This window comes from Mus pahari, chromosome 3 (assembly GCF_900095145.1).
Source record: "Mus pahari chromosome 3, PAHARI_EIJ_v1.1, whole genome shotgun sequence".
NCBI lineage: Eukaryota > Metazoa > Chordata > Mammalia > Rodentia > Muridae > Mus > Mus pahari.
The window spans coordinates 13436586-13461836 of NC_034592.1; the positions used below are offsets into that span (position 1 = coordinate 13436586).

Below are 25251 nucleotides of genomic sequence, written 5' to 3' on the forward strand. Positions count from 1 at the left end.
AGAGATGCAGAAAAGCAAAACCCGGGCTCAAAGGCAGCCACTCTAGCCTACATTCTGGGCTCCAGCCAGCGAGAGGAAAAAACAGGGCGGGGCGTCTAAGGACTGTCACTCAAGGTTATTCTCTGGCCTCGACATAAGAATGCTCACATGGGAGCATGCACATACCCCCCTCTCTCCACACACACACTATATACATGCATATTCCTGTATACACATACATGTATACACACACATATAATCTACTCCACCCTATCACACACCAACTACAGTTCCAGGTCTTGGCAGCCACACATGACTGATGGCTACCACAATATCCTCCACCAATAAACGTCCTACTGAGCAGAGCTGCCTAGGAATTGAAGTCCTAGAGTTCCACTTGGTGTGGCTGCTTATAGTAATAATGGCTGGAATTGAAGACCTCCCTCTCATTGCTGTCCCTGTGGCCCACCAGCACGTTCTGCTCAGAGAATGGCAAATGAGGCTAAGGGATAAAGACAGAGTTCCCCACCCCCACCCCCCACCCCATGTAAGGAGTGGGCCAGACCCTTGAAGGAGATGGCCTTCCTGTTGTGATCAGAAATTGCTCTTGTCTCCCATACAGCATCAGACCCTGTCCAGTCAGTCTGGAGAAGGGCACATTTAACCCACCCAGTGGTGGGCAGACCAAAGGGTGTTCTGGAAATCTCACTGTCTCTAGATTACACTTTCAGGGGAGGCACAGGGCTTTGTTCTGGTTTATATGTGCCTTCTCAAATTTATGTAGATATTTAGTAGCCATGGTAACGGGGTTAGGAGGTAAGGATGACTGGATCCGTGCAGGTAAGTATACACAGAAAGGACTTATTATAAGGGGGAGGGGCTGGGCTGTGAGTGTAACTCATTAGGTGCTTGCCTTGAGTTCCGTCTCCAGCACCCCCTAAACCGCTCTAATGGCACAGGCCTGTAATCTCCCATCTCTTGGGAAGTAGAGAAAGGAGAATAGGAAGTTCAAGGTCATCCTTCGCTACATAGTGGATTAAATAAAACCTAGCCTGGGCTACATGAGTCCCTGTCTCAAAAGAAAACAAATGAACACAAATGGCTCTGATGGCCTTCTGCTATGTGCTGGGAAATAAGAGGCCCTGGGTAGTGCTCTTGAACTTCCCACCTCTCAACTGTGAGCCCAGACATCTCTGTTCGGCACAGGTTCAGGCTGTTACGGCAGCTGCCCAGAAACAGGCTGGAGGCCCATGGAACGTTAATGTCCCAACTTGCAGGCTCTGGAGCCATCTAGGAGACAAGCCTCTCTGGGGTTTACCTAGAGTAGGCTAAGAAGACCCACCTTGCTCTTGCCATGCAGTGGACTCAGGTCAGGACTGAGCCTCAGGTCCCCTGCCCTGTCTTTCCACAGGAGCAGCCTCTACCTTTGAAGTGTGAGCCAAGATAGCCTTTCCTTGCTAAGCTTTATTCTAGTTGGGTATTGTGTCACAGCAGCAAGGCAGGTAGCAAAACCACCAGCCAGGGCCTTTGCTGGCCGAGGATCTCTATGTCGTGTCCTTTCTGGCTCAGAACGTCACCTGCCTGGTGCCCCTAAAGTACAGATTTCATTGGGATTGGACCTGACCTCTGATCAAGGTCAGATATTATGTCAAGCTCACAGGTCTGTTGTAGCCCTGGGGCCTGAGAGAGTTGGCAGCTCTTGCCTGAAGCCCCCAGATATGCTATTTTAGGTGGAGAGTCCCCAGAGCCAGAGCCTGCTGTTTCTCACACAGATACCCCTTACCATATACGCACACACTTCTCTGTAAGTACACATAAGAGCTGACATACTTACCAGTATTTCCCTGGCTCTGAGCCCAGTCTGAGACACCCCCTACCCGCCCTGCCTGGGCTTCTGCTAACTGTCCAGGCATTCTCCAGCCCTAGGACTTTTCTGTCCGGTTAGGGATGTGGGCACAGCTAAAGGTCACATTTACTCTCCATGTTTCTCAAAGCCAGGCATGACCACTTCTATTGTCTATTTGCTCTGGCTTCGTTGTGTAATATTGGGGATTGAACCCATGGCCTTACACATGCTGGGCAGGGACTTTACATTTGAGCTGTATCCCCAGTTCTGTCTCGTGTGTGTCTGTGTGTGTGTGTATGTTTGTGTGTGTGTTTGTGTGTGTGTGTGTAATTTACTTTTGTGTTTGCTTTGCTGTTGTTTTTTCGTTTGATAGGTCTTGCTATGTATCCCAAGCTGGCCTTAAGTTTGTGATCATCTTCCTTCAGCCTTCTAAGTGTGGGGCTTACAAGATGAGCTTTTACTACCATATTCAAAACCCATCCTTTGAGGAAAATAAGCAAACAGCAATGACAGAGCGAGCAGGGTCTCAGACTTGTTCCAACGCAGCTCCATATCACACTGGGCAGGAAGATTCCCACTGCAGCCCTACAGACCACTAGCAGGATGCACCCCGAGGGTAGGTTGGTTCTGCCCCACCCCCTGCTCCAGGGATTCTGTGGCTTCTGCTATCAGCAGGAGAATGCCTTATTCCCATGCCAGCTCTTCAGCCCTGAGTTTCCTAAGCTGAACCCTAGGAACAAGGACACTTAAGTACCGAAGAAAAGGAAGAACCTGGGCTGACAGACACAGGAAAGAAACAATGGTGACACTCCTGGCTGCAGGAGTGTGGGTGGCTCTTCTAGAGACCGCAATGACAACTGTCATGACAATTACAACAGGAGCAGAGTAGGTGGTAGGGGCTGGAGAGCCTCAAAACACTTTAATACTGACGTGTGGCTGCCATCCACATAGAAACAGGTCTCCTCTGTAAGACCAAGCTCAAGCTAGGCAGTGGAAGAGGCCCATGGGAGGCCCCCTTGGCCACCCGACCAGCCAGCCCAGGGCCTATCTGTAGGCTCGCCCTTACCGCAGCTCCGGGTGGTCCAGGGCGTTGCCAAGCCTGCCTTTTTGGCTTCTGGCATCTCCTCCTGCCAAAGGGAGCCACGAGTGCGGTCTGGCGCATCTGGCACCCCAAGTGAGCTAGAAGACAATGAATACGTGATGAGTGAAGTCATGACTAGGATGGGGGAAGGGAAGGATGGTCCCAGTGTTCACTCAGTGGGAATGTCCTAAGATCCAGGCAATGTGTCTAGAGCAGACGTGAGGGCTTAAGCCGGGGCAGAGGATGGGCCTGTGACCCACAGAGCATCAATGAGCATGTGGTGCTTGCATGTGGATGATTTGTAGGATGGCCAGTAGCCCACAGCCTCCATCAGCCAAGTACGGTCACAGTGTGTGTATGTGCGTGTGTGTAGCAGCTCTGCCAGTGTGCAGTGTTAGCTCCATCACAACCAGCTCTGAAGGTGGGATCACAGCTCAATGTGGCAACATAGCTATTCTGATCATCCCTGTAAGCCGCTAAGAATACCATCCACAAGGCTTTGTGGAATGAGGGCGATAACTCCCAATACCACTCACTCCATGGCTAGGACTGTGCCGCTGCCTTACAGCTGTGACAGTGAGGTAGAGTTGGGGCATCAGGAGAGAAGCAGAGCCATCACTAAGGATTCTAATTCTCTATTCTGCATGGTCGCAGGCAGCGTCCTCCCTCAGACAGGAAAGGCCTTTAGCCAGGTCAAAACAGCCACACTGGGCAGCAAGCTGCCTGGTGCAGGTGGGCATGCAGCAGCTGCAGGGATTAAAAGGCTTTGAAGCACAGACGATGAATATAGACATTGGCTGGTGTAGGCGGTGAACACAGCCTCCGGTCACTCAACTTTCTCCCAGAGGCACCATCTGTCCCTGGTACATAGTGACCTGGACTCAACCTGAATAACCAAATATGTCACTTGTGCCTTGTCCAGAAGCCCTCAGGGCCCACAGGTCTCTAACTCCAGCCTTCTTCAAGTCAGGTACTGTGCAGGGCAAGGATGTGGTATGTCCATACCCAACCCCTGCCTGGAATAAAGCTCTTTCTGAGCATATGGACATATATCAAGGCTGCAAGGCACGATAGGGATACATACATAGAAGCAGATTCCAGAAAGCAGGAGAAATGAGGTGCAGTTAAACATGAACAGGGGTGGGATCAAGCCCCATGGACAGCTGTCTAGAACTACTAGTGTTCTCAACTGTGAGAAGATGGTGACAGGCTGGGCCCTCGGCTGTCACCAAGTGCCTGTAGGGTGAGGAGAAGATTCCACCCAGACTCAGCATGAGAGTCCAGACCCTAGATGGTGCACCTCAGGGGAACAGAAGGAAAACCACAAGCCTGGAACAGTAAGCATTGGCTTAGCTCCTCAGAAGTAGCCTGGCAGGCCTGCCAAGCTGTAACTGATCACTCAGTAAGGCTAACAAACCTCCTCCCTGCTCTCCCCGAACCCCCGCCTTTCTGGGAAACAGGCTCTGAGTATCATTTCTGCCTCTTCTGGTCTCTCCTGGACTTTTGGGATAGTACTGGTCCTGTAGAGCTCTGTGGCCCACCAGGTATGCTCATCTGGGGTAGGAACACAGCAGAAAGATGGCACAGGTGTGTCCAACCTGCAGCCCAAGATATGTGCCCCAGGATGGCGAAGAACACATCCAACACAAAACCAATATATTCTGACACTTAGAAATCTCTGTTCATGCTAGCAGGAACTACATAGATGATAAAATGGCCGAGAAATTCCAACAAGCTAGACACTTGGTGGGGGAGCCAGGTCACGACCCCTGTGTCAGGAATGTTGGGGCCAAGATTTTCTGACCTGGGTCTGGGACCTTAGGGTCACTTAGCCTGTCCATTCATCTAAGAGCATGGGATATTGAAATTAACCCTCCCAAAAGTCTGGAACAGTCCATGCTGGAGTGGGGTTACAGAATGGGCAGAGGGAAATCCCGACACAATGCTGCACCCTACTGGCCATCACGAATCAGTGCTGACAACAGACCTCACCATCTGGGAACCACCAAGTTCCTTAGGGGTGGGCTCCCTAGTGCTGGGAAGAAGTGTCCAGGCTCCAGGAGGAAAAGGGGTAGGGGTTGTAATGTCGCATCGCTTTCTGCTTTAAGTGGATGCACTGGGGGGGGGGGAAGCACGAGCTTACTCGAGGTAACCAGGCAGGACTGAGTTGTGACATAGATTCCCTCCTCCATGGCTGGGCCAGCTGTGGAGAAGCAGCCTCCCTTTGGATCCTACCATCTTAGTCACAGCCTGTTCTTCCTGCTCTGAGAATGTACCATCTCTGGCTTACATACCCTCTCCTCTTCTAAGACAACTAACCAGATGCCAAGTAGAAGACAGCTCAAAAGCCGGGCGTGGTGGCGCACGCCTTTAATCCCAGCACTTGGGAGGCAGAGGCAGGTGGACCTCTGAGTTCGAGGCCAGCCTGGTCTACAGAGTGAGTTCCAGGACAGCCAGGGCTACACAGAGAAAACCTGTCTCAAAAAAACCAAACAAACAAAATCGACAGCTCAAGCTGTCACCATCAGTGAGGCACAGTCCCTGTGCATGGGGCCCACACTGAGGTCGGGGGTTATCCTGGTGAACCCTGTCAAGCGCAGACACAGGGCCAGTTGGGCTTCTGTGGCAATGGCCTCCCAGTCCTCTCCAGAATGTGCAGTTTCAGTCCTGGCCACAGTTCTGTTGGAGTTACCTACCTAGGATGCTTCAATTTAAGGACAACAAAGTGAGAGAGACACAGAGTGGTCCCTCTGGTCAGAAGCACAAAGGATCACAGAAGCAGGCTGGGGTGAGGGTAGCACTAGGGGACCACAGAACTTCTAATGTTGGGGGACGCCTTGGACAGCGCCTGAGTCAGACAGCAGCAGGCAGGGGAGGGAAGATGTTTTGGGAGACAGAGGAGATGTTCAGTCCTGGAGAGGACAGGAACCACAGCTGCAGGTGGAGAAAACCTTTAGCTTTCTGGCAGGCAACTGCTGGGGTCATCAGCAAAGTTCCTACAGCACAAACGACTCCCAGACCCTGCCTACCTGGGAATTCAGTGGGGGCCACTAAAAGTTGGATGTGGTGGGGGTAGCATGGGCCTGTCTAAGAGTAGGTAGGAAACACGGTGAGATGGGTGTGAGGGCACAATGAGGGTCATAAAAACTACAGAAGGGACATCACAAGCATGTATGGACTGCACCCGAAAAGGCTAAAATCAGGGTTAGGGACCAAGGCCAGAGGAAGGTACACGGGTCATAAGTCCTGTGAACTCGACATGGGATGGTGAACCCCATGTCAAAGTCCTGAGATAACTCAGCCTGCTACCAACCAATGAGGAAAAGCTAAGACAAACTGATTTCCCAAGGTCTATGGGACACCACAAAGGACTGTCTGTCTCCCTGCCTGGTGAGGGGTGCAGGTCAGAGGCAAACTAGATGTGTGAAATGGGCCAGTGCCAGAGACCATAGAGCCTATGCCGCATCTAGGGGCTGTGTCCCTCTTCTGTCACCCGACCTGATGCACCCAGACTCCTGCCTGTGTCCTCTAGGCTAACACTAAGACCCTCCACAGAGGACGCGAGAGGCAGACCTAAAGGCAGACTGGACTCACCTCCTCATGCACGCACTGAGGGCCTGGAGGGTAGCCATCTCTCTCTGCAGCTTCTTCTCCAGCCCCTGGATGGCTTCTTTGGAAAGGGCCCCACGACTTGATGTGCCAGCAGGGCAAGGCCGAGTGTGAGGGACAACCTGAGACACTGAGGCAGGGGTGCTAGAAGCAGGACCTGCGGAGCATGGAGGTCTTGTTGGCCTTCTTGCCCCTTGGGGAAGTAGGGCAGGTAGGCAGCAGGCTTCAGAGAGAGCCTCCCCCAACCCCAACACAGGATGAGACAGCTATGGCCTGTGTCACTCTGGGAGCATCAGCTATTGTCACCACCCTCGTTGTCTGGGCAACGGCCACCCTGCTCTCCAGACAAGAAACTGAATGGGGCCCTGTTGCTCCTAGCCCAGGGGTCATCCAGCAGGCCTGACACCCATTGCCCAGCCCTACCTTGGGGCTGGCTCTCAATGTGGGTCCCCAGGTTTGGGTTTGGCAGCTCCCAGTTTGGGCTCCATGGTAGTATTTCACCATCCTGGAAGCAGGTGCTGAGGAGAAGGGGCTCGGCCTGTACATCCACCAAGTTCGGGGGACTTTCTCTGCCCCCTTTAGACATTATGGTTCTGAGGTAAGAGTGTGGAATGAGTGTGGGGGTGGCAGGTGCTGTGCTGGGGCGCAAGGGCAGCATGTCAGAGGCCAGGTCACCAGATGTGTCAGGAGACGTCGGCTTGTGCAGCTTGGTGGTTAGGATGTCAACACGCTGCTTGAGGGCCTCAGCCATGGTCTCCAGTGCCTGCAGCCGGGCTTGCTTGTACTAGAAGCGCAGGGGGCCCATGGGCCCAGATACTCAGTCTCCTGGGGGTCCAGGGAGATGTACAGCCCCACCCCCACCCCGGGCAGGACCTGGTATTCCATGGGATCAGGGGAGGAAGCGGTAGGTGGTAGCAGAGAGGCGCCACTCACGCCTTCCAGGGGCCGTCCAGTGTCCTGGGTCTCAGTGCGGTTCCACGGTTTGTTCAAACACAGACAGAAGCTGCGGGGAGAGGAGAGTGGTTCGGCACCCAGCCCCAGCAGCATTGTGTTGATCACTGTGTGCAAAATACACGTGTGAAGCAAGGAGAGGCAACGAGCACATCTGTGAGGGACAGAGTCAGGGTTGACCACAGACCAGAGGTCAGGGCTAGGACACCACAGAGCAGGCCACACATGGCTCGGGAGAAAGAGGACCAAGTGTGGGTGCGGCACAGAGAAAGGCTAGCAGAAATGGCAGAAGCTGCAGTTCCTGAACGGCAGTCCGGCAAGTCCTCAAATATCAAACACCAAATTACCACATGTTCCAGCATGGGTAAACGTATAGGATGTGCACAGCATCCTCACAGCAACAGATAAGGCAAAACAACAGAGTGTCCACGAACAGAGGATGGAGCAGCATCACGAGGCCCAGGCGCACAGTGGGATGTTTCTCATATGTAAGCACAGAGAGAATGGTACCTGCTATACCAGGGGTGAACCTCAGAGACATCCAGTGACAAGGACACATGTGACAGCATTCCACGTCTCTGAGTTCACCTGAGCCATCTGAGCCAGACAGACAGACAATGTAGGGACTGACAGGGGCTTCCAGGTTGGTGTTAAGGAGGGACAGAAGATCCACTTAGGAAGAGGGGACGATTCTGAGGGAGGATGGTGGGGATGACTGCACAGTACTTACAGCTGAGGCCATGGCTATGCACCTAAAAGCATCAGGCCAAGCACTGGGGTATATGTCTGCAAGCTCAGCACCTAGGAAGCTTAAGTCAGAGCCCTGTTACTTGAACACAGTGAGACCCTCATATTAAAAACAGCAAATGCCTGCTGTGGTGTTACACGCTCTAAGTCCCACCTAGCACTTGTGAAGCAGAGGCAGGTGTATATCTGTGAGTTCTAGGCCAGCCAGAGCTACACAATGAAATCTCCAAACCTATTTGAACCAACAAAAATGAAGCTAGATGGTGGCATGGGCCTGATAAGACCAGCTTCTCAGGAGGCTTCGTCAGGAAGATCATGCGTTTAACGTCTGTCTGAGCCACTTAGTGAGACCCTGCCTCAGAATAAAAGGCTGGTTTTTGTTTGTTCTGCTTTTGGTTTTAACGCTAGGAAGTGGGCTTTAATATTAGCACTCAGGAGACACAGGCAGATAGTTCTTTGGGAGTTTGAAACCAGGCAGAGCATAGTAAGATCCTGTCATAAATAAATACATGTCAAAAAGCCAGGGATGTAGCTGAATGGTAGAGGGCTTTACCTAACTTGCATGAAGCTCTGACTGGGTTCAAACTCAGCACAGAAGACAAGAGGGGAATGTGTAAGATACCAATGGGGAGAAGCTGATCAACCGGGCTCTAGCTGAAGTTATTCTCACCACCCTTAATAAAAGATACTGTAAAACACCAAAAATTTAGAAGGGTGTTGAATATGTTTTATCATACAGAAATGATAAATGTTTGGAGACGGATGCATTTAAGCTAATTTAAATATCATGCAATGTGTGCAAGTATCAAAACACCACATGCACCCCATCTATCCATATGTACAATTTTTATGTTTTTATGTATCAGTTCAGCAAAAAGTTAAAACAAAATCCAGATGGATTGAGGATTTTAAAAATGGTTATCATTGTAAATATTATGTGCATTTTAGCATAGTTTTAAAAAGTGGGAATAAAAACGGTCTAGGATTCAGTGAAGGGAGAGAGGTCTACAGTTTTCCAGAGTGATAGGGACACCCTCTCTAACAGGTAGAGAGCTAGAAGAGGCAGGATGACCCATGGGTGTGGTAACCGATTGGACCTGAGTCCTCCTCTGTTTGGAGCTAGAAGTTGCTTTAGAAGTTCCCTCAGACATGACATGAAATCTCAGGCTACAGTCAGGGACCAACTACGGAGAAGAAGGATGGGAGTTGGGCGAGGAGTCAGAAGGAAGGAGGAGGGAAGAGGGGGAAGGAAGGAGGAAGGACAGGAGAGACGAGGAGGGTGATCCGTCTCATCCAGGGCTAATGGTATAGAGAGGGGTAGACATCAAGGAGGTCAGCTCAAGTTCCTCCCAATGCCAATATCAAAAACATCTTCCAAAATGTCCCCAGTGAGCCTAAGGCAGGCCATTTCTGGAAGCAACCTTTTGAGAGAAGCTGCCAATGCCAGCTTCATGCCTCGCCCTTTCTGTCCTGGTCATGGGTACCTTAGCAGGGGACCAGAATGAAGCCAGGCCAGGGAGTGGCTGGCAAGACCAAGAGGCGAGGGAGGGGAGGATCTGTCCTGTTCTGGTGGTAAGTGAAGGGGATGAGAGGGGAGGAAGGAGGCAAGAATCAGCTCCCACACGTTGCTGGTGGGGACTGAAGGTGCTGAAGCCACCGTGGCAAACAGCATGCAAATTCTTCAAAGAACTCTATAAAGAAACAGCGCGCAAACACCACACATCCCCTTGGAGTGGGGCTCTGTGTTCCCCTTGTTGGGTCTCCTGTTATGGAAGCATGTGGGGCACCTGGGGCAGGAGGTAACAGATTAGGAGCTAGACACCTAGGTCAAGTCCTCTTCCTGGTACCTGGGGCCAATCATAATGCCAAATGTTGAAACCCCCAAAGAGTAAATTCCTCAAAGTCTAAAACCCTGATCCTGAAGTACTAAAATTCTGAACGTTGAAACCAAAACCCTGAAAGCTGATGCTGTGAACACTTCAGTTCCCAGGGAAAAAGGCCTGCGTGAGAGGGTGGCAAGCGGCTCTGTGGCTGGGACCCATTTGCTCTCTGCACAGCCTCAGCTCCTGAAAACTGAAGGGAAAATACCTAAAAACCTGGGAATGTATTCATGCCTGCAAGGGGCTTTCCAAAGGCCAGTATGCCACCCTCAGAGACCCTCAGAGGGTCCCCAAGGAAAAGAGCAGCCTCCCACCATGACTGTAAACTTCCAAACGCAGGCCAAGAACACAGGACAGTATCACATCTCCACCCAAATCCACAAGCCAAAGGTCTCAATGAGACCCCCTGACTCAAATAACCAAGGTGAGTATTTTGTCAGAGCCAATATCTGAGATCAGCCCTGGCTTATCCGAAGTGATGCTCTCACCTCAGCGAAACACAACAGTGTCTCTTCTCTGTCAACACTGGGGTGCCATGACCAGTAGAAAAGAATGACCCCAGGGAGTCACTACTGACACGGGCAGTGTCAGAGAAACCCTGAGTTCGCCTGCCCCCCCCCCACACACACACTCTGAGCTCCTATATTTTGGCCCAGAAGGAGCATCCCTGCCTCCCCACCCACCTGTCTGGAGCCTCTTGGTCCCCAAGCACCGTGCCAGATGTCACTTTGCTCCACGTCCGCACTGGTGAGCCCAGGCTCCCGGGGGATTCCATGCCCTAAAGCAGAGAGTACACGTAAGACCTGCAGCCACATTTCATTTCAGAGCTGGACTCCAGTCCCTACCAGGGGCTCCAAGCTAGACTCTCAGAGCATTCCAAAGAATTAGGGGTGAAGAAGCAAACAGGTCCCTGTAGCCCTGTCTACCTGTGCAGATATTGTGCAGGGACTCCCCCAAAGACCCAAAGAGGAACCAAGTTCAGCTACGAATATTTCCCAACATTGTCACCACCCAGCCAGGGACAAAGGTGCCCCATGCCTATCATTTTTGCCCTAGCATGGTCTCTGTCTCAGGTAAATGCCTGCAAGCTGCCCAGAGCCAATGCCATGTCTACCCCTGGGCCCAGTGGCACCCAGCCCCCACCTGTGAGTAGGCAGTAGGCAGCCAGGGGTAGCACAGAGCCTCGGGCTCAAAGGTTGGCTGATCCTCTTTCTGTCAACCACACAGCACATACCCCAGACTGCATGGGAACAAAGGTGACGATGCCAGGGCGCCTCTGGGAGACCACAGGGATGGCCTTGCCAAGGACGGCCTCTCGTTGCTTCCGGTATACCTCCCGCAGCCTCTGGTTCCGCAGCTCCAGAGTGTGTGCAGCCAAGGCCTTCTGTTCCAGGGCCTGCTGCCGTCGGGCCTGAGCCTTCTGACGCATGAAGTCCCGTAAGGACTCGGAGCTATGTTGCTGGCCCAGAGACCCCCGTGGCCTTGGACAGGGTGTGTCCTGTTTATTTCCTGGTTTGCTTTGCAGGAAGTCTTGGGCAGGCTCTGGCCAAGCTGGCTTGACTTTTGAGGGAGGAGGGACAACACCTTTGCTCTTGCTGTAGGGACTGGACCTCTGCACAAAAGAATTATTCCAGGGATCCTGGAGAGCAGAATGTGGCTGACTCACAGAGTTCCATGGACTGGGCTCAAAACCCTCCCGATCTTCACGGGCTGAGTAAACTCTGCCGGCCAGGGCACTCCAGGGCCGCTGTGAGAAGGGGCTTGGCTTTTTAAGGGAGCTCCCAGACCTCTGGACAGAGGTGTCCTGGCCCTGAGCGTCCCAGGCCCTCTGTGGGTAGGTCTGCCAAGCCAGGGCACTCCAGGGCCGCTGTGAGAAGGAACGTGGTTTTTCTGGGGTGCTCCCGGGCCTGAGGAAAGAGGTGTCTTGCCCCTGTCCTGTCCAGGTCCTCTGTGGATAAGGCTCGTGCTCAGCCAAGGCTTTCTTCCTGTGTTGCTGGCTGTGCAAGGAAGAGCTCTTCCCTTCTGTCACAGTCCAAGCGGTCTCTGAGGAGCCCCGCATGTCCCGGGAGCTTTGGAGCCTCTGATCCCTCTTCCCTAGCAGGTTCTGTGGCAGCGTGGGTTTCAATGGTGAGAACTTCCTGGCCGCTCTGGGGCTCCTGGCAAGCTCCAGTCCAGCCTGGACCTGTTGGCGTAGGTCTTGCAGGGTCTCCATGGCACCTTGGATAGTTGCTGACTGATCCTGGAAAGCCAGGCCGGGTGTATGCTTGGAAACCTGCTGGTCACTGTGGGCAGACGTGGGTTTACACAATGAGGTGTGGGCAGGTGAGACCTCGACAGCTGCCGCTTTCCTGTCAGAGCCTGCAAAGACAGGCGACGAAGTAGTGTTGGGGTCTGAGGGCTGGAGGAGAGAACAGACCTGTTCCTCCAGTCAGGAGACATCATGGGGTGACTGGAGAGGCCTCAGCCTCAGCCCTCACGCACACAAAAGAGAACAGGGGCTGCTTTTGAGTGAGCCGCCTGTTCTATGTGTGCTAACAGGGTGCACATGGAGGGGTGATGGGTATCCACCACATGAGTGGCCGTCCCCATCTGCTCTCTTCACAAAAGGTCAGGTAGTACATCTGTTCCCAAAGCTGAGAAGAGCCTCTCTCTTCAGGTTTGTAAAGATAATTATACCCAAATTTCCATCTCTGAGGGAAATCTCAAGAGAGACTGGCTACCCAGCTTCCACCCTCCCAGGCAGCAAAGAAATGTCCTCTGTGCCCACCCACGAATGCCACAGCAAAACAGACCAGGCCAAGGCTGAGGCATGAGGTACCTAATTCCGTGTCAGGGACCTTGCTCTGGAGCCGGGAGAGGGTAGGAGGGGGCCCAAGCAACCGCCTCACGAGGGCTTGTCCTTTTCGCCAGGCGTACACACCAGCCAACTCAGAATCTTAAATAGAAAACACACAGTAGGACCCATGGCTCTCAGACTACTGGCAAGGGGTCATACCAATTCCGGAGACAGCTTGGCATGCCCCGCAAGGGCCCACAGAGAAACCCCTCATATCCGAACCCCTGTGGGAACAAAGCCAATCGTTTAGTCACTAGCCAGCATGGTGCATCTCTGTGATAGTGAAGTCCCGGGAACCTGCTCAATAGAGGTTATATAAAACCTCGCCCCAACAGGTCTACCTGTGGGCTGTTCAACACCAGCCCAGGCACACAGCCTACACTTGACCAGGAACAATGACAAGGCCACAGCCCCAGATGACACCTGCCGCTGGCCACTTAGCCACACCAGGGCCACAACAGCTAGCAATGTCATGACCACACACCTTAGCAGAGAGATTAATGTGCCCTGAAGCTTGTTAGAGTCACAGCAGTGGGATCAGGCTCACAGACAAGTTTAGACGGCCTAATGGTACAGAAATAAATGACCAGCATAACCAAGCTTCCCTTAACACTGTCGCCGGGCGTGGTGGTGCACGCCTTTAATCCCAGCACTCGGGAGGCAGAGGCAGGCGGATTTCTGAGTTCAAGGCCAGCCTGGTCTACAAAGTGAGTTCCAGGACAGCCAGGGCTACACAGAGAAACCCTGTCTCAAAAAAACAAACAAACAAACAAAAAACCCACTGTCACATGGCAAACATGATTGTTTAAGGTTTTACTTCATAATCTCAAATCCAATGCCAACACTGACTGGCCACCTTGACAACCCCAGTTACAAAGTCCCACAAAGACAGGAGGCAGGCCTTACACCCACTCTCACATACTCATTCCCACATGTTCACAAGGCTCGTTCTTACACACTCACAAGCCATGATGCTCAGTCCCACACAGACTCACATACACTCACATGTTCACAAGGCTCGTTCTTACACACTCACAAGCCATGATGCTCAGTCCCACACAGACTCACATACACTCACAGGCTCACACAGGTTCCATCCTCTATAGAAGTCTGTGTAAAAGATCTGTGACCTGACCAGGTGTGATGGCACACACCTTTAATCCCAGCACTCTGGAGGCAGAGGCAAATGGATCTCTGAGAGTTTGGGGCCAGCTTGATCTACAAAGCGAGTCCAGGACAGCCAAGACTCTGTTACACACAGAAACCCTGTCTTGAAAACCAAACCAAACTAAACAAGCACATAAGCTGTGAACTTACTGCAACCTGGATGTGGCAGAGCACAGAATGTTCATCCTGCAGAGAAAAATGTGGACGTTCCAGGGCATCCCCATCATGCCTTTGCTTTCGAGGACAGTCAAGTATACTTTATGCATTTCCTTCTAGAAGGCCACCTTGTAGGACAAACACTCTGCCCTATCCACCGTCCACAGTGAGTTCACAGCGTTCTTACACAGACTACTACCATGCTCACACAGATCCACACATTCATGTGTTTACACACACGTACACATTCACATGGGCTTATATGTATCCACATACTCACAAGCTCCCACACAGGCTCACATACATTCACATACACTCATTCACATTAGCACACATGCTTGCATACTTGCATGCTTACAGATGTGCCCCTCATACAAGAGCCCACACTCAAATGCACGCAGGCAACCATATACACATGCTTGGTACACTCACATGGGAGCGAATGCACATTCATGCACAGGCTCTTACACAAACATGGTCCCAGGCACAGACATACCACTGTGTCTAGTCCACTCTGCAAAACAGAATACACTGTGTGCTTCAAGTCACTCTATCCACACTCCTGCTCCAGGTGACACTACCCAAGCTGGGATCATCCATGTAGACCAAGCCAGGACTTGCCCTGTGCCCTATGGGGCACATCACAGGTCAGACTATCCTGAACACAGACCCCTTCCGGCAGCCTACCTGAGTCAAGCCCTTCTCCTCCCTCCTCCCTCCTCCCTCCTCCCACCTCCCTCTTCTGACCTGACAGTTGTAAATCAAATAGCAATCTGCCATAGTTTAGAAAATGTAGCCATTGGGGACTAGAGAGATGGCTCAGTGGTTAAGAGACACTGGCTGCTCTTCCAAAGTCCCGGCTTTGATCCCAGCACCCATGGCAGTTCACAACACCTGTAATCGCAGTCCCCAAGCATTTGACAGTCTCTTCTGGCCTACTCAGGTACCAGCCATGCAAGAGGCTCATGGACATATATGTAGGCAGAATAACCATACACATAAAACTTTAAAATAAATATTTTTTAAATTTTAAAGCATTTTTGAAAAATAGTTAAATCATGATAGTTGAAAAATATTCACCTATCCAGGCCAAAGGAAAACAAAGGCCTATGTTGCATAGTCTGAAGAAACACCACTGGGGTGGGCTGCTCCAAGTCACCCAGTGTTCCAGGCCTTAAACTCCCTTTCCTGGGAAGAAGACCGGCATCAGCCAGGCTGTGCTTTCTCTAGACCTCAGCTGCTTCCTCTATTTTGGTTGGTTGGTTGGTTGGTTGGTTTTCTGGGTTTTGTTTTTTTGTTTGTTTGTTTGTTTTTTTAAGACAGGATTTCTGTGTAGTCCTAACTGTCCTGGAATTCACTGTGTAGACCAGTCTGGACTCGAACTCAGAGATCTGCCTGCCTCTGCCTCCCAAGTGCTAGGATCAAAGGTGTGAACCACTCTGCCCGGCTTGAGCCTCAACATCTTAAACTGTAGGTTTTGATCCCATATGGGGCTGTGTAACAGAATGTAGGGCAGAAAAAAAAAAAAGGCAAAGTAAAAAGGTTTCTAAGCACATATCAAGCCGGAATGAATATAAACTCAAATGCTTCGTGAAGATGTCTATCAGTGCTCACCCATGTTACATCACAAAGATTCACATCTGCCTTAGTTCTGAACACATAGCACTCACCATCACACCACACAACTCCAACAACACACACCTCAAACACCTCAGCTAGACTCCAGGTCAGTGCATGTTGTGAACTGCCATGATTTCACGATCCATAGCAAGTTTCCTGCTTTTATAGAGACATGCTGGTTTTCATATATATATATATATATATATATATATATATATATATATTTCTTTTTTCCTGTGATAATGTCTGAGCATGTAAGTCTCAAATCAGTCCTCTTTATACTGCGCTTGAGTGTCTGATTTCTAAAACTGCTCTTTGAGTTACTGAGTTAAGTTTCACTTTAAAGAGTTCTTAAGGGGCTGGAGAGATGCCCAGTGTTAAGAGCAGTGGCTGCTCTTCCAGAGGACCCATGCACGGTGACTCACATGTGACCTGTAACGCCCATCAAGGAGTTACCCACTCTCTTCCAGCTTCAGAGGCACCAGGCATATTTATGGCACATATGCAGACACACAGGTAAAACACTCGCATGTAAAATAAACTTTAAAAAAACCTGTTAAGTGGACACTGGCTAGGAATTAGGACAGAATTCCCAACAATTTCTGAAATAGCCCTAAACACATTCCTGACACATCAATTAACTCTGAAAAAACTTGAGGATGCTGTGCACCCTACAGTATCAAATATTCAGGAAAGATTTAATCTTTTATGCAAAAATATGTAAATAAATATGCACCATTAGTATGCAAATGTGCTTTTGTTTTAGGAGATGGTTGCATCGCTGAATGGAGACACTTCCCCAGAAGAACAGGACCCTGGGCCAAGAAAGGTCAACATTGGAGTCTCACAGTTCCGGACCCAAGGCCGCCCAGCTGCTGTTCATGAGGAACGGCTGTAGGAGCGGTGCCCAGACTTTCCCCGCCGCTTTCACAGCTGTGCAGGTGGAAACCCAGGCTGAACTCTGGAGTCTGGGGTGGGGTTTGGCTGTGCTGAGCACATCCAGGCCTCAGCAGGGATGGGAATGAGCTTCCCAGGCACCTCAGCCCTGCCCTTCCGTGATGCATTGAGTGATCACGCACTTTCCGCGCCAGGCACTGGGCCAGAGGCACCATGTAGGGAGGATGGCCCCACTGGCCTCCCTCCCAGCCATCCAGCCTCCCCATTAGCCCACCAGAGGAGTCCTGGTCGATAAATGGGTCCTGATGGGCACATTTTTTTCTTCTGCTGAACAGTTTAATGGCAATTAATTTTTTTATGGGAGGATTTTTAATCTGTGGAAATGGATGGAGTCCCCAAGTGCCCTGTCAAAGCTGCAGGCCAACCTAATCTATGATAAAAAATGCAAAGTGAGGTGATATAATCTGAAATTAAATATCGGGCTTCATTTTCCTTTGGCCCGGATGGATGAATATTTTATAACTATTGTGATTTAATTTTTTGTTAACTACAGCAAATTTCTAATTCATCCAATTCCCAAGTCCTGTAGCTCTGACCCCTGAACCCAAACTCATCTCTCCTTAGCCCAGCTGTGGCTTCGTCACTGACAGAAACTAATGGTCACTACCATCAGGGTGACACGGTGACTACGATGATGAATGCTGCTGGTGGCGCGCCCTCTGACCCTGTGTCAGGCAGACGGCAGGTCATTTTTCAAGCAAGCCATTAAAACAAAACAACAGAAAGCTGCGAATGAGGGGGATGATGATGTAGAAGATGGTTGTATTGTATGCCTGTTCAGGGGACCTTCCAGAGTCTTCCTGTAGTTTTGCTGTCTCTCAGTCTTAGATTCTAGAGGTGTTTGTCCTTCCTGACCTGTGTCACCTCTGGCCAGCTGGAAGATTCATGTGTACCCTCTGCTAAGCATAGTATGTGCTAGGCAAAGACTCATTACACTAGAAGACAGAGATTGCTTGGGAGCAGGGGAGGCAGGGCACTGAACAGAAATGGAGGTGAGGTTGTGCACAGAGCACATGCTACCCATGCTGGTGGGTTCAGAATGGTAGCCTCATGAGGTGGGGAAACTGAGGCAGAGAGATTCCAAAAGGCACCTTAAAAGTCCTCCCAGACCCTGTGTGGCCTTTATGCTCAGTCCTGCCAAACTGGCCACAACCCATCTCCCTTCCTGGGAAGTCTTAGTGGTATTGCTGAGGCCAGGCGGGAGCAGGAAACCTCAACAAGGGCTCAGGCATGGTCGCAGAATATGCCTGGTGCACTCGTAGGGAGCACAGGTCTAGATCCAGAGCTTACCACTAGTCTCTAACTAGATCCCCTGAAAACTTGCCACAAAACAGACAGCCACATAGGCCAGGGCGAGCACTTGCAGGCAGCTCATGGTGCCACAGAGATACAGGTAGCACCAAGCATGCTTCCACCTGTAGTCCTCGATCCCAAATCAGGAAGGCACACCCTTTTCCAGGTTACCTGGGAGGGCAGCAAGGCAGCAACACACCTCAGGCGAGAAGAAAGGCAGGGGTACCACTTTACTCAGTCTTCCTAGTGTGTCACTGTTCTAATGAGCAGTGTGGCCAGATGGCTTTATGCCATTCCAGTCTGCAGGGGCATAAGGACAGCTCACATCACTTGGGGAGTTACAGACGTCCATTCTATGGCAAGGAACCTTCAGATCCCAGGGTCCCAAGCTCCTTGTATATAGCAAAGCAAGTGGCCTCTGGTAGCCAATGTCCCCAGCACAGCACTGTGTCACCCTCACCAGCTAGACTCACAGACTCTGGCGTCTGAAGCAGCAAGAAAGCCTCACCTCTGCCTTTGGCAGTTCTGCGAAGCATAGATGACTTTGAGATCTCTTGTTTGCAAGTAGCATTTTTGACCTTTTTGAAGTTTGTCCTTGGAACTGCGAGAAGAAATGGAGAGAGCGGAAGGGAGGAAACCTTAATCAGAAAACATTTTGCAAGTGGGCAATATACTCACCTTGACACTAGGTCTGCATTTGCTGAGCAAATAAATGACTGGATGAGCCAAGCCCCAAGGGAATGCAAGTATAACATCATTGCTCCGGACATAGTTCCCACCAGGGAAGGAAGATGGAGGCTGGAGCTAAAAGGTCTAGTCTCTGACTAACAAGCATGGTGACATCACTCTGATGGGAGAGCCCCTTCAATATCCCACAGCAAGTTCAGTGGCCAACTAGGGTGGAATCGTCTGTTTGGGAGGCTGAAGCAGGAATATCTAGAGTTTAAGGCCAACCTGAGCTGTATAGTAAGGTCCTCTTTTAAAAAGAAAGAGGAAGAGGAGAAGAGAAAGAAGTGAAGTGGTGGAGAATGTGGGAGGACATGTTCGGTAGGACCCCAGTCATGTGACATTCCCAGCATCACCAGACCCACAGAGACAGGAAGTAGGAAGTGGGTATGAGGCTTTCTTGTTTATCCTACCCTGCTTCCAGAGGAAGGAACGGGGGGGGGGGGGAGAAAGTGGGCCAGCCAAGAGCTGGGGACCAACGGGCCTGGGAGGGCTGTGGCTTCTGCATTCTGAACTTGACCTGTGGCCCAGTGCCCACACTTTTGGCAGAGAAAGGACAATGGGTTATCAGACAAGCTGAAAGGACAGGATCTCATGGAAGGCAGAAGAGAAGATAGGACTAAACTCAAGAAGGTTCTGTCTAGCCTGTCCGTCAGCCAGCTTGGGACCCTGCCTACATCTGCTGCTGGCTCACAATCAAGGCAGGGCATGCCCCTGTTGTCTGCTGTCCAATAGGTGTCAACTGGAGCACTGAACAGCCTTCACACCTTGCTAGGGACCTGCCTCTTACCACTTTCTCTTTCCATGAGAAACCCTCTTGTTCCCAAATTGTCCAGGGTCTCCATGATCAGAGGAAATCCCAAAGTACCTATGCTTCTCCTATGCTTCTCCTCCCCTCCCTTGCATCTCCAAAACCTCCTGAGTCTCTAAAACGCAGTCTAAGCGGCAACATGTGAGCCTAAAGTCCTTACATGGATGAGACACCTGCCATCTCTCCGTGCACCTTTATTGTTGACCAGAAGAGTGAGCAAAACCATAGCTGTCAAGATGTAAAAGTCTCCCGCCTCGCCACCCATCATTCAGCATCCCCGGGGTCAGTCAAGGGTAACTTGAGTGTTGCCCTCCATCTACAAAGTGGAACAAACCTCAGGTCTGGCAGTGATCTAGAGGTGTGGGTTCAGAACAGGGCTAGAATACAAGGATGTGGGAAGGGCCTGAGCCTGGCCTTCTCTACAGATGCCATCTCTGCTAGGAGACAGCCCTGCTTTATCCTCCTACTTTGATTCCTTCTCTTGAGAGGCAGAGCATGAGAACCCAGACTCCGAGGAAATCCCTTCATGACCCTTCCTAGCCAGGGTCCTTATTAGAATCAGGGTCCAACCCAGAGACACTCACCTGAAGTATGATGCTGGGGAACCTTTGAGAGCTCCCGTCTCAAGCTGAGAGATGCCCTGTCTTTGCCTCTATGCTCAGCTGTACGAAGAACTCCTGATCCTGGAGACGAATCAAAAGAGACGAACGCATAGTGAAATGATTTCCAGAAGGGAGTTTCAGTTTAGAGCCCCTGGAAGCCTTCAAACTGTTTTTCCACTCAACACCTCAAGCCAGAAAACACATCCCACAAGGCCATATGAACACATACCATTGTGATTTAAAAGTCACACATCGTTCTTATCAAACCCAGCACAAACATCTTGCTCTGGAAGCTTGCTCAGGCCAACTATGAGCAAAGACATCTCACGGGTACACTTTCTTCTTTGTATATAGTCTAGGATCCAGGCCCAGGGAATGATACCACTCACAGTGGGCACCTGATTAATATAATTAAGATAATCCTGGGGCCAACAAGATGGCTCAGCAGATAAAACCGCTTGATGACTAAGTTCAATCCCTGGGACCCACATAAAGATGAAAGAAGAGAACCAATGTTACAAAGTTGTCCTCTGATGTCCACTTGCAATGGCACACGTGCCCACTACACACACACACAGAGGATTTTTTTTAAAGGTCATTTCTGATAGGCCTGTTGCACAGGTGACTCTGTATCTCATCAAACTGACAAGTGAGATTAGCCATTCCATAAAATGACTTTGACATAAACCCAGAAGACCAGATTACTGACAGCAATGCAGATGGTAGAACCTACACTCTTGAGGATTTAGGCTCTGCAAGGAGTTGGACTGGAGGCCTCGTGTACTGCATGGTAGCAGAGAACTCTGCATTTTGTCTGCGCACGGAAACCGTGTATGAGGCTGAGTTTAAGGAGGTAGCTTATTCAATTTCACAGAAGAAATTTCAAGGCAACCCAGCATTCAGGGTGCAGTGTGGGTATCGCTGGCTTTGGTCAGCGAAAATCAGAAGCAAGAAACAGAGGATTTGTAAAGCCTTCAGTTTAGCCAGAAAAGAGCCTACGTAAAGTTGGAGCTGAGGGTGATCCGGACAAAGGTTAACTTCAGAATAGAGCTGCTGGGGCCCCCTGTTTGCAGAGGGACACCTACAAAGCTGTGTCCACAGATTCACCTCATTGTCCTCGGGCACCCAGGCACTCAAAGGCCACTGCAGCCAGTCAAAGTCCAAGTGGGCCCACTCACTGCTAAGCAGACCTCAACACTGTCCACGTGATGCTGATTTTTATGGCATGTAGAACACAGAGATAATGAGCTTGTGGAGGCTCCTGCTGAGATTTCAAAGGAGATTCTTGGGGGTCAAGATCCCCACATGAGGACGGAGCCTGAAGCTCTGCAGGCGAAGTATAGCTGCAAAGCTGACCCCGGGAACTTAGATATTCCAGGGCAGCAGACGTGCCGAAAGCCTGTCAGGAAGTACAGCCAACCCAGGGTAGACAACACAGGCTGCAGCGTGGAAGGGTTAGGGCTGGGCTTGCAAGCTCACATCATGTTCCCACACACCCCAAATGCTGGTCATACACCTACACAATAGCAGGGGCTGGGCACATGGCTCGGTGATGCGCACACGGCCCGGTGATGCGCACACGGCCCGGTGATGCGCACATTTGCTGTTCTTGCAGAAGTCACTGGTTTGATTCCCAGCACCCACACCAGGCAGCTCACGTTGCCTTTAACTCCAGATACAGGGGCTCCAAAGCCCTCTTCTGGCCTCCACGGGCACCAGGCACACACGTGGTGCACATTCAAATGTACAGGCATACATTAAAAAGTATTAAGCTATAGGATATGATGATTTCCCTGATGGTTTCAATCTCCATTTGGACTAATACTTCCTGATGTTTCTCTGTTCTCTTTTGAAATGGGCATGTTTGGCCCTTAACATTGTATCTTAAAAAAACAAAACGTTTTGCCTTGCATCTCTGAGGAGAGGTTGACTAGATCTTTTAGCAGTTCCGAAGTTCTTTGAGCTTCTTGGAGATGGTCTAAGTGGATTTTATACCAAGACAAGCGTTCGGTGTATGGGGCAGAATGGTATGGTTTTGACATTAAAAGGTCTCAACGGTTCCTGTGTTGAAGGCTTGATCCCAGATGGTGACACAACATGAGGTGACCAGATGCTAATTCTAGGAACGAGTTAAGCCACTGATAGGTTTCTAGCTGAATGGGCTAGGGGAGCACGATAGGAGGAAGGTAACGTATCGTCTCTCTCTGTTTCCTGTTCACTATGTGGTGTGCAGGTTGGCTCCGCTGTGCCCTTACACCATGAAGCTCGGCTTCACTGCAGGCCCAGAGTCAATGGAGTCAAGTGAGAACGCTCCCATACGGGAGCCAGAGAAAATCCTCCCTCTTGTAGGTTGTTTCTCTCAGCTATTTTGTAACGGTGTAACTAACACAGGGACAAAGCTCAGAAAACTGTCCAGGACAATGTGCTGGGAAAGGCTCCCGGGAGTTGGTGATGACGCGAGTGATGACTTCGGCTCCTCCTCTGTATTTATCTGTACTTTCCAAAAGATGTTCTCCTTTGAGGAGAGTTGCAGAACAAGTCCCATGGGGTCTCATTTCTATGAGGTGTCCAGAGTCATCAAACCCATAGGGGCAGGAAGCAGACGACGGGTGCCAGGGACTGGGGAGGGGAGGATGTTGGGGTTAGGGTGAAGGATGGTACTTTTGGAGAAGTACCATGACAAGGACTGGCTGCCTGAAATGAACAGAACATTTTTAAATGGTGGAGATGGGGACTGGCGAGATGGCTCAGCAGGTAAAGGGGCTTGCTGCCAAGGCTCGTGTCTTGAGATTGATCCCTAGGACTGATCCCTACATGGTGGAAGGAGAGAATCTGACTCCTGCAAGCTGTCCTCTGACCCCCACGACTAGGCTGTGGCCATGCTCCCCACATGCGGATGCATATATGCACAAATAGATAAACAGGATGCATTTTAAACAGTAGAGGTGACTAATTTTATATTATGTATTTTACCATGGCTTTTAAAAAGCTGCTGCCTTACAAACAGATCCTTTCCTCCTTAGAAAAATACCGAGGTGGCCGCCTAGCTTTCAGCATCTCTAATGGGACACTCTTCAGGTATTTGTTTAACTGACACCCACCTTTCCAACTCCAGAAAACACAGCCTATCTTGCTTGTGGGTGGCAGGCAGGCCTTCTAAATCCCACACTGACTGTACTCACTACACCTGACAGTGTCCAGGCATGCTTAAACGGCCTCTAAGGCTTCAAGGACAAACAATATGTCCCTTCTACAACTCCACAGGCTCTCTGGGTCTCTGTCTTCCAAGGCTCCTCCCTCTCATCTCATGGTATCATGACACCATGATAAATCTTCTTCACCGTAAACTCAGCTCAGAAGCCCCACCCCAAGCTACGTTGCTCTCCCAGTCCTCAAACCCTTTGGGGACCTTACGCACATAGCCTTACCACTTGCCCTCCACTTTTCCCATAGCTATGGCCCACAGCAGCTGGGCATAGCAGCCACTGACCTGGGAAAGCAGGCACTGGAAGAGCATTCATCACCTTGGGGGTCTTCCGCCGTAGCATTGCCGAGGTTTTGTAGAGGCACGAGGCACTAGAGGGGGCAGAGGTGCCCAGAGAGGCACAGCTAGCCTGGCACTGTGCCTGGGCTCGGATCTTGTCCCTCAACTGCTCCAGACGAGGGTTACTCTTCCTGGGCTGGCGCTGGGGTCCCAATATCAGGGGTGGCCTTTCCTTCCAGGGCCCATGGAAAAGTGTGCATGACTCATGCCCCCCTGAGGAGCAAGACATTCTGCCGGATGACACTGAGCTGTCCACGTCCTTAGTGTCCAAGCATGGAGACCACATGGGCAGGCTGCAGGCCTTCATGTAGGGGCTTGGATCCTTGATATTGCCAGACCAGGCCACATAGGGAACTGTTTGAGGCAGACTCAACTGCTGGGAGAGAACAGGCCACCTCAGTGCTGTGGCCAGAAGGCTGTCCTTGGCTGCGTGTGGATGGAACACTTCATCCCTTGGAGAGAGGGACAACATAGCCTGTCAGAGCTCAGTATCTCATATGAATGGTGTCCTATAATCCCCCAAACCCCTTTCTCCCTGTTTCTACCTCACAGCCTAAGACAAGAGGAACCAGAAAATTCCTCCACCACATGGACATCCCCTGACGTTCTCCCTCAGACACTAACCACAATCTTTTAAGGCAGGTGCCATGATCAGTTTAATTTATGCATGAGAAAACTGAGGCTAGAGTACCCAGGTCAAAACCAAAGGCATGAGCAAGCTTTGGCCAGGGACCCACACACTCCACCTCTGTATCCTATCTCCCACGAACAAGCTGCCCCTGGGGAAAGGTAACCACAAGACTACTACCACTGCTGGTGCTCTTGTCCTGTCCATACAAACACTACCTGGGCTTGGTGCTGTCCTTCTGACCAGCCATTCTCCCCATGGCCTTGAGGGAGTTGAGGCCTTCTTGCTGGTTGTCCCTGGAACAGTTCTGCAGGGTTGCCCTTAAGGCGGTGGGCATCACACCCGTGAGCGGGGTTGTCATTGCAGCTGATAGGAGAGTACAGATGGCAAGCCACACCACCTGGGACCCTGGGTCTAACAGTATAATCACATGGTAGTCTGTAGGTCTACCACACAGCACCCATCAGGGACTGGCCACTGCTTTGTTCTGGGTACTGTCCAGTGTGGGTCTCCTGATGCTCAGGACAGTCACTGAAGGAGGGTAGGGACAATGAGTACTAGCCTTGGGTAGACAATGGCTGTGGGATTTCCTGGTGAGCAGTTTGTCATGGGGTGGGAGAGAATTCCAGGTGGCCCATGACAGCATAATAACCCCGTGTCACTGACTGTTAGCCTGTGGCTTCAACTCCTACTCATGGCTCTAGCTAGCACACACCCAATGGAGACTTCTGGAAGTCGATGTGATGGGAAGATTGGGATTCTGGTCAGTAAGCCCTGTGGTCAGCAAAGTTCCAAGGACAAAAGACTCAAATCCCAGC

The 25251-nt window shown here is 50.9% G+C and overlaps 1 protein-coding gene across 1 annotated transcript; it reads right to left on the minus strand.

Moving 5' to 3' along the window:
* Positions 1–2712: 2712 nt before the first annotated feature.
* Ccdc187 (coiled-coil domain containing 187) lies at positions 2713–24964 on the minus strand. The gene is made up of 10 exons (XM_021195012.1): positions 24652–24964; positions 23752–24257; positions 20244–20342; positions 18631–18723; positions 11328–12451; positions 10777–10871; positions 7449–7518; positions 6939–7299; positions 6501–6672; positions 2713–3004 (listed from the first exon to the last, which is right to left on the minus strand). Exons 1-10 carry the CDS (start codon positions 24792–24794, stop codon positions 2809–2811), a joined length of 2859 nt encoding a protein of 952 aa, XP_021050671.1. The 5' UTR covers positions 24795–24964; the 3' UTR covers positions 2713–2808.
* Positions 24965–25251: the final 287 nt, after the last annotated feature.

What these genes read in the sequence shown, in the direction of transcription:
- Ccdc187 (XM_021195012.1), bottom strand. Translation starts at nt 24,794, where the DNA reads ATGACAACCCCGCTCACGGGTGTGATGCCCACCGCCTTAAGGGCAACC. An exon ending in TCCAGTGCCTGCTTTCCCAG is followed by an intron (nt 20,343 to 23,751) that starts GTCAGTGGCTGC and finishes ATTCGTCTCCAG; the next exon opens with GATCAGGAGTTCTTCGTACA. An exon ending in CTGGACGGCCCCTGGAAGGC is followed by an intron (nt 7,300 to 7,448) that starts GTGAGTGGCGCC and finishes CTGCGCTTCTAG; the next exon opens with TACAAGCAAGCCCGGCTGCA.